The sequence below is a fragment of the Scyliorhinus torazame genome, chromosome 15, assembly GCF_047496885.1.
Source record: "Scyliorhinus torazame isolate Kashiwa2021f chromosome 15, sScyTor2.1, whole genome shotgun sequence".
Lineage (NCBI taxonomy): Eukaryota > Metazoa > Chordata > Chondrichthyes > Carcharhiniformes > Scyliorhinidae > Scyliorhinus > Scyliorhinus torazame.
Window position 1 is genome coordinate 132,440,521 of NC_092721.1, and position 14,608 is coordinate 132,455,128.

Below are 14,608 nucleotides of genomic sequence, written 5' to 3' on the forward strand. Positions count from 1 at the left end.
GTGGTCATATCCCCGGACTGTGTCCCATCCCCTGGGTGTTTGGATGTTGGCTGCTGCGTGTGCGGTGCTGCCTCCCACAGTGTTCAGGCACAGTGTCCAGGCATCAAAGTGTGATTGGGATGCTATACAATGACTCCCACATGCTACATAACCCGCCCACCCACAGGAATCCACTTGGGTTGTGTGAAGTGCTCACTTAACCACGATTGCCAATTCCCAGAGGCCTCGGCAGTCGATGGACGATCAGTGGGGCTGACGGGCAGGGACTAGGATTACTCCCAGAATGGGCACACACGATACAGGGGTTGGCATGTTGGTGCTGCACGCGGTTGCCCCCCCCCCAAAAAAAGTCTCCCCATCCCATGGCAGTCCATCCCTCTGGAGGGTGCCCCCCCCCCTCAGCTGACGGTCCCCCATCCCCCGCCGAGCACAGGGGTGGCAAGCCTAGTGCCCCTGGACTCTTTGCCTGTGAGCCAAGATGGCTATTCACCTCTTCGGCTCCCCGTGGAAGCCCTTCTGCTAGCTTCACAGTTTTCAAAGGGAGTACTAATCGGCACCAGCGTGACCACTTTCTGGGGAGGGCGATGAATAACGGGAGTCTATTGGATATGGGGTTGCTCCCGTTAATTGTATGGAAATGGAGCTTAAGTGGTGATAATTGGTTTCTCGCCTCACGACGACGAGATCCTGATTTCGCCTATGGGAGCAGGCAGGTTACATCGCAAACTGTTTGGCGCCTGGCGCAGTTCTCGTTTTTGCTTGAGGCCTAAGAATCGCGCCATAAGTGCTGTGGCTAGTGGCTCCGGCAGTCCCAGTCGTGTCGACCAGAATGGTAAGTTCCTGTGCCAAATTCTGTGCATGGAACATCATTAAATTTATGTACAAGTGAGTTTCCTCCCTCTAATTTCCTGACGGGCTGGCAGCTGGTTCGTCCACCAGCCCGCCCTCAGCTGAAGGTTCGAATGTCCTGACCCCATATCTAAATACCAGTCCAGAACACTCGAATCCCTCTCTAACCCACCTGACATCACCAGGCCGTGCAGGATATCAGCAACACAGAGGGAAAAGGCTGAAAGCCTCAAGAAGTTTGTTCCTCGATTCAAACACCTTCCACATGAGCCCTTCACCTGCAAGGCGCCCATTCCCCACTTCAACCTCGACCCATCGTCTCTGAAATCTTCATCTATCCTTTTCCAGTAAATAATGTGCTATCCCGTTGGGCAGCATGGTAGCAGTTGCTTCACAGCTCCAGGGTCCCAGGTTCGATTCCCGGCTGGGTCACTGTCTGTGCGGAGTCTGCACGTTCTCACCGTATCTGTGTAGGTTTCCTCCGGGTGCTCCGGTTTCCTCCCACAGCCCAAAGATGTGCGAGTTAGGTGGATTGTCCAATCTAAATTGCCCTTAGTGTCCAAAAGAAAGGTTAAGTGGGGCTTACTGGGTTACGGGGCTAGGTTTGATCCGTGGGCTTGAGTAGGGTGCCCTTTGTAAGGGCCGGTGCAGACTCAATGGGCAGAATAGCCTCCTCCTGCACTGTACATTCTATGTTCTATGATCTATGACTCCCTTGTTTGTGATCTTTTCATGCAGGTTTGCTGGAGTCTAGCTTCCCTTCCCTCGGTCTTCCCTCTGCCACCCATTGTTCGTATTCTTCATCCACCTCCATTGTGAACCCTCACCCTAACCCTCCTTCCACATTGCCCTCCTTGTATTTGTCAGCCCACCCGGTAGAACTTTGGGCCTTTGTCATGGTGGCTTCATGAGTCCCGGAGAACACTGGTATCCAGATAGACAGGGGTTTGTGGCACCAGGGAGGAAGGAGACCCCTGTACTCCCCAACTCCAGGCACAGTACAGAACCAAGCACCAGGACGCTTATTAGCAATCAGGTTTGACGCTGACATGATTTCCCGCTGGCATGACGCAAGATTGGAAGGCATGACCAGATTCTGATGGGTAGCTGTTTTAATGAGCATTCATGAGATGCAAATGCTGTTCGCACCATCTGCTAGCTGGATGACCGACCGTCATTAACCTGCCATTGGGAGAATCGCAATGCCATTTTATGCCAGTGGGTTTCCACCTTTTTAGCTCCTGCCAGATTCGCTGCTCCATCCACCACCAAACCCGGCAAGGGCAGGTTGGGAAAATTCCACCCAGTGTCATTCTAAGAACAAACTACTTATCAGCCATTTCTTCAAACACAAATGCTGAATACCGACTCTGTTGTAACTTAGTTATAAAATAATTAAATGTATTTTCTCACAAACAACAGCTGCAAAATACCCCAACTGCCTTTACTACCCATTGTCTCACTAACAGAAATCCAAATGGAACCATTTAATTTAAAATGTGGTGAAAGAATAAAACCATAGATCTTACAGACCAACAACAAACCATAAAAATTTGTAGAATTATCAAAATCTTACACTGCATCTGGCTGATGAATGAAAGACTTTGACAGCAATACTCAAGTTCTGTACTACAAAGCAATTATCTTCTTTACCATCACATTATTGCGTGTCAGCCATGGATCATTTGCTTGAACTCTCACTTCTGAGTCAGAAACTGTGGTTTCAAGTCCCACTCCCAAGATTTCAGCTGAATCCTGCCATTTTATAGAAAATGCATAATCCCATAGCCAAAATGATTTATGTTGAAGAATGCAATAAAGGTTTGGTCCTTATTAAGTATTTTTTTTTACCATGCAATAGTCATTCATTGGGAATAAGCAGTAACAGTTATGCTTTGGAATATATTCTGGGATAGAACTGTTTGCTGCTTTGATACATCTCTCTTTTCAGACTCATTTCTAATGGATTTAGACAGGGGTGATCTTGCATTTTCAGCACTAACCCTTCAAAGCAGTGGAAAATTGAATTCAGATCCTGTTATTCTTTTCTAACTGATATGTTTTGTGTAAATTCCCCAATCTGGGGGAATCTTTAAACTTTCTGATGGGGTTTAATATATAATTCATATTTTAAAACTATTCCTAGTTAGTTTAATATTAATTCTGTAAGTGTCTCTACGGAAACAGAAAACAGGTTCATACCATGAGGAATGACTCAACTGAGGTATTTTTATTACGCTAAAACCTTTTTAGTAAGTATATTACCAATATTCAGGATTAATATTCCAGCCTATGTCTTCTCACATACTCGATACAAAATAAAACACATTTTTCAGAGGATGTTTTTTGGAAAATGCCAACTTTATTTTTGGTAAGCTAGCCTCAAGGAGCTTTTGCCTTTACATAAATGTATAACTGTAAGATAACAGTATTATCAAGGAAAACATGACCCAGAAGTAATTAAAAGATTGAATAGTTATGAGGATCTTAAAAGCTATTCTGAATAAACCAATAGAAGGTAACAGTACAAGTGTCAAAAAATATTAACAGGACCAGTGTTGTTGAAGCCACACATTGATGTTCCTCTGGCCAATGAATGCAGACCCTGATTTTAAATGTGTACTATAATTTTTAGTAGGTTACTTTTCATTCCTCCCGATTGTTACTGGGATGTTTCTCACGACAGTGGGAGTCCTCCAGTACTTCTCTCAGTGCACATTGTTCATATTTCAGCCTAAATAACACTATTTTTAAAATATAGATATTGAGTAATTGCAAGCTATTCCAACCTTGAATGCACTACAGTTCAGCCCACGGAAAGTGAAGATACACATTTCTCATCAGGGGGATACAGATAACAATCAGGAACAGAACCATGGCCATTTTCCTGTCAAAAGCACAGGAATGAAAAAACCAAGATAGTGGCCCAGCTGTTAACCAATACAGGTTATTTAACAGCAGAGTTATTTTTGTCCGTATTGCTCAATGTGCTCCAAGACAGTGATTTGTGTCCACTAGGCAACTGGTGTCCAAGCTCTGTGTGTTTACATGTCACATGGGTTTTACCATGAAGCTTTGAAGGCAAGTCTAAAGTTTTTTACATGGCTGTATGAATCTGAACATAGCTCAAGGTGTTGATACTAATTTATCTTGGATATGTTTTGTATTTGTTCACCAATAAGGCAGCAGTGCTAATGAGCTGTCCTTTCCAAACCTACAGACCCACAGGAACGAAACAGGTCAAACTGCACTGCCTCGGTTTCAAGAGCCAGATTGGCCGGGATCACATGACCCACAGGCCATTGTTTGCGCTCTTCCTGGGGTCATTTGGTGGAGATCTACATTCAGAAAGTTGGTTAAAATTCCCCCCCCCCACAATTTTTTGAAATCACATTGAAGCCCACAGGCAGTGGCTGCAGCCAATACTTCACTGGAGTTCGCTTGGTGTCCCAACTGCTGTCACAGTTGAAACCAGCTAACTCTGCACAGGGTTTGAACCTAAAGCCACACTGGTTTATATAGGTCCGCTTACTGAAAATGTACCTGATAGGTACGCGATAAAGCTGGCTTTTAAACAGTTTCTCTGAAAAATCTATGTAAAGTATTAGTATGTATTTGCCGTTTCAAAAAACTAGTTTGATCTTAGTCCTCCCTAAATATTTTTGAATACTATACTAATCAATCTGAATAGAGAAAAACATTACTCGTTACTCTGAGATCTTTCTAAATTATTCATTTGGATCAGAAAGTAGAAATGCTTTGCACCGTGAAACTTATTTTAATTCACAGCATTCCTAAAACAATACATGCACAACATTGATGTCTTGTAATCTGGTTATCTTTTCTAAAATATTCAATTGACAGTTGTCACTGGATGAAAAATGTTTATGACAGTGTATCAAAACCAAGTTCATAAAATTTCAAGCATCTGGAAATATATCTATGGTGCAGACAGTGGGCGAGATCTTCCGGCTGTTTATACCAGCGGGATTTTACAGTCCAACAGACGGCAACCACTGCCACCCAACCCCCTCACTAGTTTCCTGGCAGCAGAGGGTGGATTTCATGGGGAATCCCATTGACAATGGTGGGACCAGAAGATCCCATCACCAACCAACAGCGGGCTGACTCCCGCCGCTGAGAAGCATGTCACGAGGAGGCCAGAGAATCTCGCTCATTATCTTCACCAGTCTACGAAAGCACACCTCCCAACCAGAAAACCTATCTAAATGGTTGGAGGAAAACCAATGAAATAGGAACTATTTGCTTAGTACTTGAAAACTCAAATCAAGAAAACTTTTAGCATTTGATTTAAAAAGCTGAATAATACAGCAGATCCAAATTGGATTATAATAGAAGGAACCTGTTAAAACCCGGCCCTCAATTTACCAAAAGCACAGTGCAATTTTTCAAATAATATGCACAGATTTTTTACCCAACCGTCTGTCTTGATGTTGTGCAAATGTACTGTATTAAAACTTACAGCAAACTAACAATTATCCAGCACTTAGTTACTGAAATGGGATCATTCCAATACCATAAACTAATATCTAGATATATATTCCTTTCAGCTAAAACATCTATGTAAACAAAAGTAAAGGTCAAAATTAGAGGTAGAGGTTGTGTATTAATTGTGGCATGGCAGTCACATAAAATACAACATGCTTTCCTTTCCAGTGGAAGTGACTGGAAAGTAATCAGAGCACGAACCCTGGCCATGTCTTCTCTGCCTAACCCCCAGGCACTGAAGCCACATGTAGGGGGCGATTCTCCGATATTGAGGCCAAGTGTTCGCGCCGGAGTGAACGTCATCACGTTTCACGACGGCACAAACAGGGCCCGGACACAACCTATTCTGGCCCCCACAGGGGGCCAGCACGGTGCTGGAGCGGTTCACGCTGCTCCAGCGTCCTTACCGCCGCGCCAACCCACGCATGTGCAGTTGGGGCAGCCCAATCCTGCGCATGCGCAGTTGGGCCACGCCATCCTGCACATGCGCGGGGAACATCTTATGCACGCCGGCCCCTCACCAACATGGAGCTGGTGGTTGGGGGCTGCTCGCGGAAGGAGGTAGGCCCCGGGTGGGGGGGGGGGGGGGGGGGGAGAGGCTGGCCCGCCGATCGGTGGGCCCCAATCGCAGGCCAGACCCCGTCGGAGGCCACCCTGGTGAAGGAGCCCTCCTCCCCCCCCCCCCCCCACACAGGCCGCCCCCCAGCGTTCCCGCAGAGTTCCCACCGGCAGCGACCAGGGGTGGATGGCGCCGGCGGGAACCTTTCGTGCCATAGCGGCCGCTCGGCCCATCCGGCCGGAGAATCGCCGCTCGCCGGTTCTCCAAGCGGCCCAGAGCGAATCGCGCGACGCTGGTTTCCGGAGGGTGGGAGAATCGTGTGCGGGGGTCGGGGCGGCGTGGCGCGATTCGCGCGCCGCCCCGGCAATTCCCCCACCCGGCGTGGGGGGCGGGGTTGGAGAAGAGCGCCCTTAGTGTCCTTACTGTTTCCCATCTGAAATCAGCTCAGTGGGGCTTTAGTGGCCTGCATGGTTCAACTACTCACCAAATTAACTCCCTGTTTCTCGCAGAATTTTTAAATAAACAACTTAGAATTACTTGTCAGTCACAGTTTAAAAACAATGCTAAAAACAATTAAGGCGTGGAAGGATTGGATTTTGCAACATCAGACATTCAAAATAAAATTTTCTAATCTCATATGACTGGATTGATAACAAAAATGTATTTTCTGTGTTTCTTTCATTGCTGCTGTTGTACCCTAGCGACAGGAGCCAGCTAACACAGTGGAGTATTACAATCCCTTTTCATTTCTGGGGCCTGGGTTTGAATCTAATCAGTACAGATGAGATAGAAATCTCTCAAAACGCAGCTGCGCTTTCTCAGTGAAATTGGGTTAGAAAGCCTGATAAAACAGCAGAAATAGTCATTGACTGGATAATCTCACTAAAGTTAGCGTGACAACGTGGTTAAATGAAAAACACTTGCAGTTTGAAAGCTGCCTGAAAATAGCAAGTCGAGGCTACAATATAAGTCTTTTACATGTTAACAGTGTCGAGCATCGCAGGTGGCGTGGAGTCATGTAGCCAACAATGCCTAGATGAACAGATTCAGGCATTAACTCAAATTCTAGATGCACCAATGACAAAAACAAGTATGATTTGAGGGCTATAATATATATTGGCCTGAAGGTTACTGTCAAAAGATTATTGCACAACGTACAAATGATCAGTGTAAAAATAACTTGCCTGCGATTCCTTTTAACAGAGTTGCTAATGTCAGAACATTGAGTCTTTTTATCCCAACACCTTCTTTTAAAAGATGTTTCTCTAGCTGAAAACGTTCTTCCTCTTAACACTAATTCTTCTAACGGTACAATCTAACCTAATACAATCAAAATGCACGTCTAAATTAACATTTTCTATCTTGTGCAGTAGCTTTATTTTAAATAGTTTGAATTTTAAAGGTAAAATCTCATGTTATAAGTCTGGAAGTGCCGACAAAATTAGAGGTAAAATTTGCAATTAAATCTGTGAAAATCTGCTGTGATGCACAGATAAAAATATAAGTTGTATTTATAGATTGTGGGAAAGTCATTTATAATAAGTTTTATACAACATATTGTGATAAACTTTGAAAGTAAGGGAAACACAGTTTAGATTAGTTTAAGTTTTAAAAATAATATGCTATTAATTAAATGGAATCATTGTTTTTGGCAATCTTTTTGCAACTGCAAGCGTTCCCATTCAAGTTTCAGTCGTTCTTTCTCAATCTGCAGCTTTTCAGACTCAATATTCAAAAATTGTAGTCTTTCTTTCTTTAACTGTAAACGTTCTCGTTCTAATTTCAACTTTTCTGCTTCAATGTCCACCGGTTTCAAATGTGTTTTTTCAGCCAGCAAGTTACATTCCTTCTCTTGTGGTAACTTTTGGGCTTGCATGGTCAGTAGCTTCAACTTCTCTCTCTTGATGTGCAAACGTTCTTTCTCCAGCTGCAAGCGTTCCTTTTCCAGCTGCAGCCGTTCATTTTCAATATCCAGGTAACGCAACTTTTCTTTTTCAATTTGGAGGCGCTCTTTCTCCACCTGTAGTCTTTCAGATTCTAGGGCCACACGTTGTTTCTCCAACTCTAATCGCTGTTTCTCTATAAAGAGGAATGCGTGCGAATTGCAATTCTCCACTGCCGGTTGATCAGAGCTTGAAGAACATTCCTCTGCCTCCAAAAAGCTGTCAACCTCCTCAAGGGTTCGAATAGTAGAAAGGGGGCTTGCGTGTACACCGGGTTCTTCTGTCACATTTCTAATCTGTTGAAGAAAAATATACATATTTATTTATAGATATACCCTAACAAATTCCCTGAAATTTGCAGACAGTGAGTCAGACATGCACGCTTCCAACAGTGGGTTGAGAAAATGTGAGAAATGTGCATTTTACAGCAAAAAGAAATTGGAAAGGAATTTGTATCGGAATTTTCCCAAAGTTAGCAATGGTTTTTTGATCAATTCCTTAAATAATTAGTTTCTTTTCTCACTGCAAGTAAATTTATAAACATTTGGTTCCAAAATAAATTGCTGCATAGAATATGGGAAAGCAGTTCGTTACAGTCCATCACAAAGAACAAAGAACAATTCAGCACAGGAACTGGCCCTTTGGCCCCAAGTCTGTACCGGTCATGATATCACCCTTGTCCAAAACTCTCAGCACTTCCTAGTGCCATATCCCTCTATACCCATTCTATCTATGTATTTGTCGAGATGCCTTTTGAACGGCGTTAATGTATCCGCTTCCACAATCCCTGGCAGCGCGTTCCAGGCACTCACCACCCTCTGTGTAAAAAACCTGCCTCGCACATCTCCTCTAAACTTTGCCCCACGGACATTAAACCTATACCCTCTAGTGACTTACCCCTCCACCCTGGGAAAGAGTGTCTGCCCATCCACTCTATCCATGCCCCTCATAATCTTGTGGACCTCTATCAGATCGACCCTCAACCTCCATCGTTCCAATGAAAACCGTCCAACTTTATTCAGCCTCTCTGCTTAGCTAACACCCTCCAGACCAGGCAACGTTCTGGTAAACCTCCTCTGCACCCTCTCCAAAGCCTCCACATCATTCTGGTAGTGTGGCAACCAGAAGTGTGCGCAATATTCCAAGTGCGACCGTACCAGGATTCCAGGATTTAGATGTTTCAGGCGGGATAGAGGGGGATGTAAAAGGGGAGGTGGAGTTGCGCTACTTGTTCGGGAGAATATCACAGCTGTACTGCGAGAGGACACCTCAGAGGGCAGTGAGGCTATATGGGTAGAGATCAGGAATAAGAAGGGTGCAGTCACAATGTTGGGGGTATACTACAGGCCTCCCAACAGCCAGCGGGAGATAGAGGAGCAGATAGGTAGACAGATTTTGGAAAAGAGTAAAAACAACAGGGTTGTGGTGATGGGAGACTTCAACTTCCCCAATATTGACTGGGACTCACTTAGTGGCAGGGGCTTAGACGGGGTGGAGTTTGTAAGGAGCATCCAGGAGGGCTTCTTAAAACAATATGTAGACAGTCCAACTAGGGAAGGGGCGGTACTGGACCTGGTATTGGGGAATGAGCCCAGCCAGGTGGTAGATGTTTCAGTAGGGGAGCATTTCAGTAACAGTGACCACAATTCAGTAAGTTTTAAAGTAATGGTGGACAAGGATAAGAGTGGTCCGAGGATGAATGTGCTAAATTGGGGGAAGGCTAATTATAACAATATTAGGCGGGAACTGAAGAACATAGATTGGGGGCGGATGTTTGAGGGCAAATCAACATCTGACATGTGGGAAGCTTTCAAGTGGCAGTTGAAAGGAATACAGGACCGGCATGTTCCTGTGAGGAAGAAAGATAAATACGGCAATTTTCGGGAACCTTGGATGACGAGTGATATTGTAGGCCTCGTCAAAAAGAAAAAGGAGGCATTTGTCAGGGCTAAAAGGCAAGGAACAGACGAAGCCTGCGTGGAATATAAGGAAAGTAGGAAGGAACTTAAGCAAGGAGTCAGGAGGGCTAGAAGGGGTCACGAAAAGTCATTGGCAAATAGGGTTAAGGAAAATCCCAAGGCTTTTTACACGTACATAAAAAGCAAGAGGGTAGCCAGGGAAAGGGTTGGCCCACTGAAGGATAGGCAAGGGAATCTATGTGTGGAGCCAGAGGAAATGGGCGAGGTACTAAATGAATACTTTGCCTCAGTATTCACCAAAGAGAAGGAATTGGTAGATGTTGAGTCTGGAGAAGGGGGTGTAGATAGCCTGGGTCACATTGTGATCCAAAAAGACGAGGTGTTGGGTGTCTTAAAAAATATTAAGGTAGATAAGTCCCCAGGGCCTGATGGGATCTACCCCAGAATACTGAAGGAGGCTGGAGAGGAAATTGCTGAGGCCTTGACAGAAATCTTTGGATCCTCGCTGTCTTCAGGGGATGTCCCGGAGGACTGGAGAATAGCCAATGTCGTTCCTCTGTTTAAGAAGGGTAGCAAGGATAATCCCGGGAACTACAGGCCGGTGAGCCTTACTTCAGTGGTAGGGAAATTACTGGAGAGAATTCTTCGAGACAGGATCTACTCCCATTTGGAAGCAAATGGACGTATTAGTGAGAGGCAGCACGGTTTTGTGAAGGGGAGGTCGTGTCTCACTAACTTGATAAGAGTTTTTCGAGGAGGTCACTAAGATGATTGATGCAGGTAGGGCAGTAGATGTTGTCTATATGGACTTCAGTAAGGCCTTTGACATGGTCCCTCATGGTAGACTATTACAAAAGGTGAAGTCACACGGGATCAGGGTTGAGCTGGCAAGGTGGATACAGAACTGGCTAGGCCATAGAAGGCAGAGAGTAGCAATGGAGGGATGCTTTTCTAATTGGAGGGCTGTGACCAGTGGTGTTCCACAGGGATCAGTGCTGGGACCTTTGCTCTTTGTAGTATATATAAATGATTTGGAGGAAAATGTAACTGGTCTGATTAGTAAGTTTGCAGACGACACAAAGGTTGGTGGAATTGCGGATAGCGATGAGGACTGTCTGAGGATACAGCAGGATTTAGATTGTCTGGAGACTTGGGCGGAGAGATGGCAGATGGAGTTTAATCCGGACAAATGTGAGGTAATGCATTTTGGAAGGGCTAATGCAGGTAGGGAATATACAGTGAATGGTAGAACCCTCAAGAGTATTGAAAGTCAAAGAGATCTAGGAGTACAGGTCCACAGGTCATTGAAAGGGGCAACACAGGTGGAGAAGGTAGTCAAGAAGGCATACGGCATGCTTGCCTTCATTGGCCGGGGCATTGAGTATAAGAATTGGCAAGTCATGTTGCAGCTGTATAGAACCTTAGTTAGGCCACACTTGGAGTATAGTGTTCAATTCTGGTCACCACACTACCAGAAGGATGTGGAGGCTTTAGAGAGGGTGCAGAAGAGATTTACCAGAATGTTGCCTTGGTATGGAGGGCATTAGCTATGAGGAGCGGTTGAATAAACTCGGTTTGTTCTCACTGGAACGAAGGAGGTTGAGGGGAGACCTGATAGAGGTATACAAAATTATGAGGGGCATAGACAGAGTGGATAGTCAGAGGCTTTTCCCCAGGGTAGAGGGGTCAATTACTAGGGGGCATAGGTTTAAGGTGAGAGGGGCAAGGTTTAGAGTAGATGTACGAGGCAAGTTTTTTACGCAGAGGGTAGTGGGTGCCTGGAACTCGCTACCGGAGGAGGTAGTGGAAGCAGGGACGATAGGGACATTTAAGGGGCATCTTGACAAATATATGAATAGGATGGGAATAGAAGGATACGGACCCAGGAAGTGTAGAAGATTGTAGTTTAGTCGGGCAGCATGGTCGGCACGGGCTTGGAGGGCCGAAGGGCCTGTTCCTGTGCTGTCCATTTCTTTGTTCTTTGTTCTTTGTACCAAGATTCTATACAACTGTAGCATGACTTGCCAATATATATATTCAATGCCCCGTCCAATGAAGGCAAGCTTTCCATATGCTTTCTTGACTACTTGTCTACTTCATAGAATCATAGAATTTACAGTGCAGAAGGAGGCCATTCGGCCCGTCGAGTCTGCATGGCTCTTGGAAAGAGCACTCCACTTAAGTCCACACCTCCATCCTATCCCCGTAAACCAGGAACCCCACCTAACCTAAGGGCAATTTAGCATGGCCAATCCACCTAACCTACATATCTTTGGACTGTGGGAGGAAACCGGAGCACCCGGAGGAAACCCATGCAGACACGGGGAGAATATGCAGACTACGCAGACAGTGACCCAAGTGGGAATTGACCGTGGGACCCTGGAGCTGTGAAGCAACTGTGCTAATCACTGTACTACCATGCTGCCCTATACTTGTGTTGCCACTTTCAAAGATCTGTGGACCTGTATGCCCAGATCTTTCTGACTTTCTATATTCCTAAGAGTTTTGCCATTTACTGTATATTTCCCCTCTATGTTAGACCTACCAAAATGCATTACCTCACATTTGTCTGGATTAAACTCCATTTGCCATTTCTCTGCCCAAGTCTCCAACCTATCTATGTCCTGCTGTACCCTCTGACAATCCTCAACACTATCTGCCACTCCACCAACCTTGGTGACATCCGCAAACTTACTAATCAGACCAGCTACATTTACCTCCAAATCGTTTATGTATACTATAAACAACAGAGACCCAGCACATATCCCTGTGGAACACCACTCGTCACAATCTTCCATTCAGAAAAGCACCCTTCTACTGCTACCCTCTGCCTTCTGTGACCGAGCAATGGTATTGTTTTATATCACAAATATACAAAAGATATAAAGTTACATGTTTATCTTATTTGCTTCCTTCCTTCTTTAGGAAATATAACTGCAGAAAGTGCTTAGTGCAATTTGAGTAAGATAATCTGAATGAGGAATTTTTATTTAAAGTTTACTCCAACTTGAATTGTGCTACAGTGCTTCCACAAGTTGCTACCTGCTTTTTTCAAATAAATAAACGTTGACTTCTAAGCATAAACAAATGAAAAGCAATTGAAGTGCATGACAAAATGCAAAAACCCAACTTTTAAAAATGGTATTGTTTCAAGTTTCACTTGTCTCACATCCTGTAAACAGCCATTTGAAAGTAGTCACCTAAATTGTCCCTTTTTCTCATAAAACATTTACTTCAGAAAAAGTTGACAAGTTTTTGCTTTATGTTCCGTATAATGTTTCATACAGCAACTTTCCTTTGGAGACACAGTCAGCACACATGGCAAGTCCTCGTGTGTGCTCGCTAAGTGGTGAGTTTGACTCGTTATCATGAACAATTCCATAATTCCTATACATTCAAAACTGTAGTATGCCAGTTTGAGTCATGATTATGTTGAAAGAGGTTACCAATAGAAAAGAATAGCGTAGGCATTTCCAACACAGAAAATACTACTGAAAAGATCAATTTCTTAAGGGTAGATTGTAATTCCAGATGGGAATGCAGCAAAGAAACCGTGTGTCAGTAGCGAGTGACAGCAGGCAAAGTTGCCCAACGTTAGCAGTGCTTTCTGACTTTTCGAACAAAATAACTGAGAATCATAAAGTAATGCATTCTCCAACTCTAACCATCTAGGGCTTGCATCCAGCCAACAACTCCAAATATTATGCTTTCTGCCAAGCAGCTTTAAAATGTTTGGTGCTTTTGAGCTCCAGTATGAAACTGCAAAGCACTTTCTAATACTCCAGTGCAACATTGAATGCAGTAGCAAGTGAATAATTTACTCACTCCATTGAATCATGAACTAAAGAAAATTACATTTACATTTGTAAGTATAAATAAGGAAATTAAAATATTAGTGAGAATGTGGAGAGTGAAGAATGCAGATGCTCCCCTTTGTGTGCTCTATATTGGGGAGGAGCTCCACAATGCTCTCCTTTACAATTAATTTACAGATAGAGACAGGCAATGTAAAGGACAGGTAGGTCTGAAACTGCAGCTGTTAAGTTTTACACTGGTAATTGTTATCTAAATTGTTGATGCAAAACTTAACTGCCTACACCAAGTCTTACTTGCCCAAGAGGCTAGTTTCATGCTCACATATATAGGCTACCAAATTGAAAATTCTCAACCTCACTATTAAACCCATTCTTGATTTTATCTCTGAAATGAAATGAATATTGCTTATTGTCACAAGTAGGCTTCAAATTAAGTTCTGTGAAAAGCCCCGAGTATCTCTGTAATCTACACCAGGTCAGTGCTTCTGCCTTAACTTATTTCTCGAGGTACATTCTCTTGTGCATTTCCCCTTTCCTCTGCCCCATCATTGGTGGCCTTTTATTTAAGAACATAGGGACAGGAGTAGGCCATTCTGTCCCTCAAGCCCATTCCACCATTTAATTAGATCATGATTGATCTATACTCCAACCTTCGTTGCCTCCTATGCTCGATGTTCCTTAATACTTCCACCCAATAAAAGATTTTCTTCAGTTTTGAAAGTTTTAAGTAACCCAGCATCCATGACCTATAGAAAAAGTGAATTTCAGATGTCCACTAATTTGTGTGAAAAAATGCTTCCTGATTTCATTCCTAAATGCTTGGTTCTAATGCCCTGGCAATCGAACTACTGGCGATCGCTCTGCGAGACGCAAAAAGCTGGAAGTGTATACAAAGAGGAGGCTGAGAGCACAGAACGGCCTGAAAGCAATCATGCAGCTTCTGAGAGAGTTCAGAGCCTTCTCAGGCTACAAACTCAACCTGGGCAAGAGTGAGGCATTCCCGGTGAACCCAAA

General features: G+C 44.1%; 1 protein-coding gene across 1 annotated transcript in view; it reads right to left on the minus strand.

Moving 5' to 3' along the window:
* Window positions 1–6,048: 6,048 nt before the first annotated feature.
* msantd4 (Myb/SANT-like DNA-binding domain containing 4 with coiled-coils) overlaps window positions 6,049–14,608 on the minus strand; it is a 36,865-nt gene continuing 28,305 nt past the window's right edge. The window contains exon 3 of the mRNA XM_072476751.1: window positions 6,049–8,156. Within this exon, the coding sequence (XP_072332852.1) occupies window positions 7,557–8,156 (600 nt within the window). The 3' untranslated portion in view covers window positions 6,049–7,556. The remainder of the gene's footprint in view (window positions 8,157–14,608) is intronic.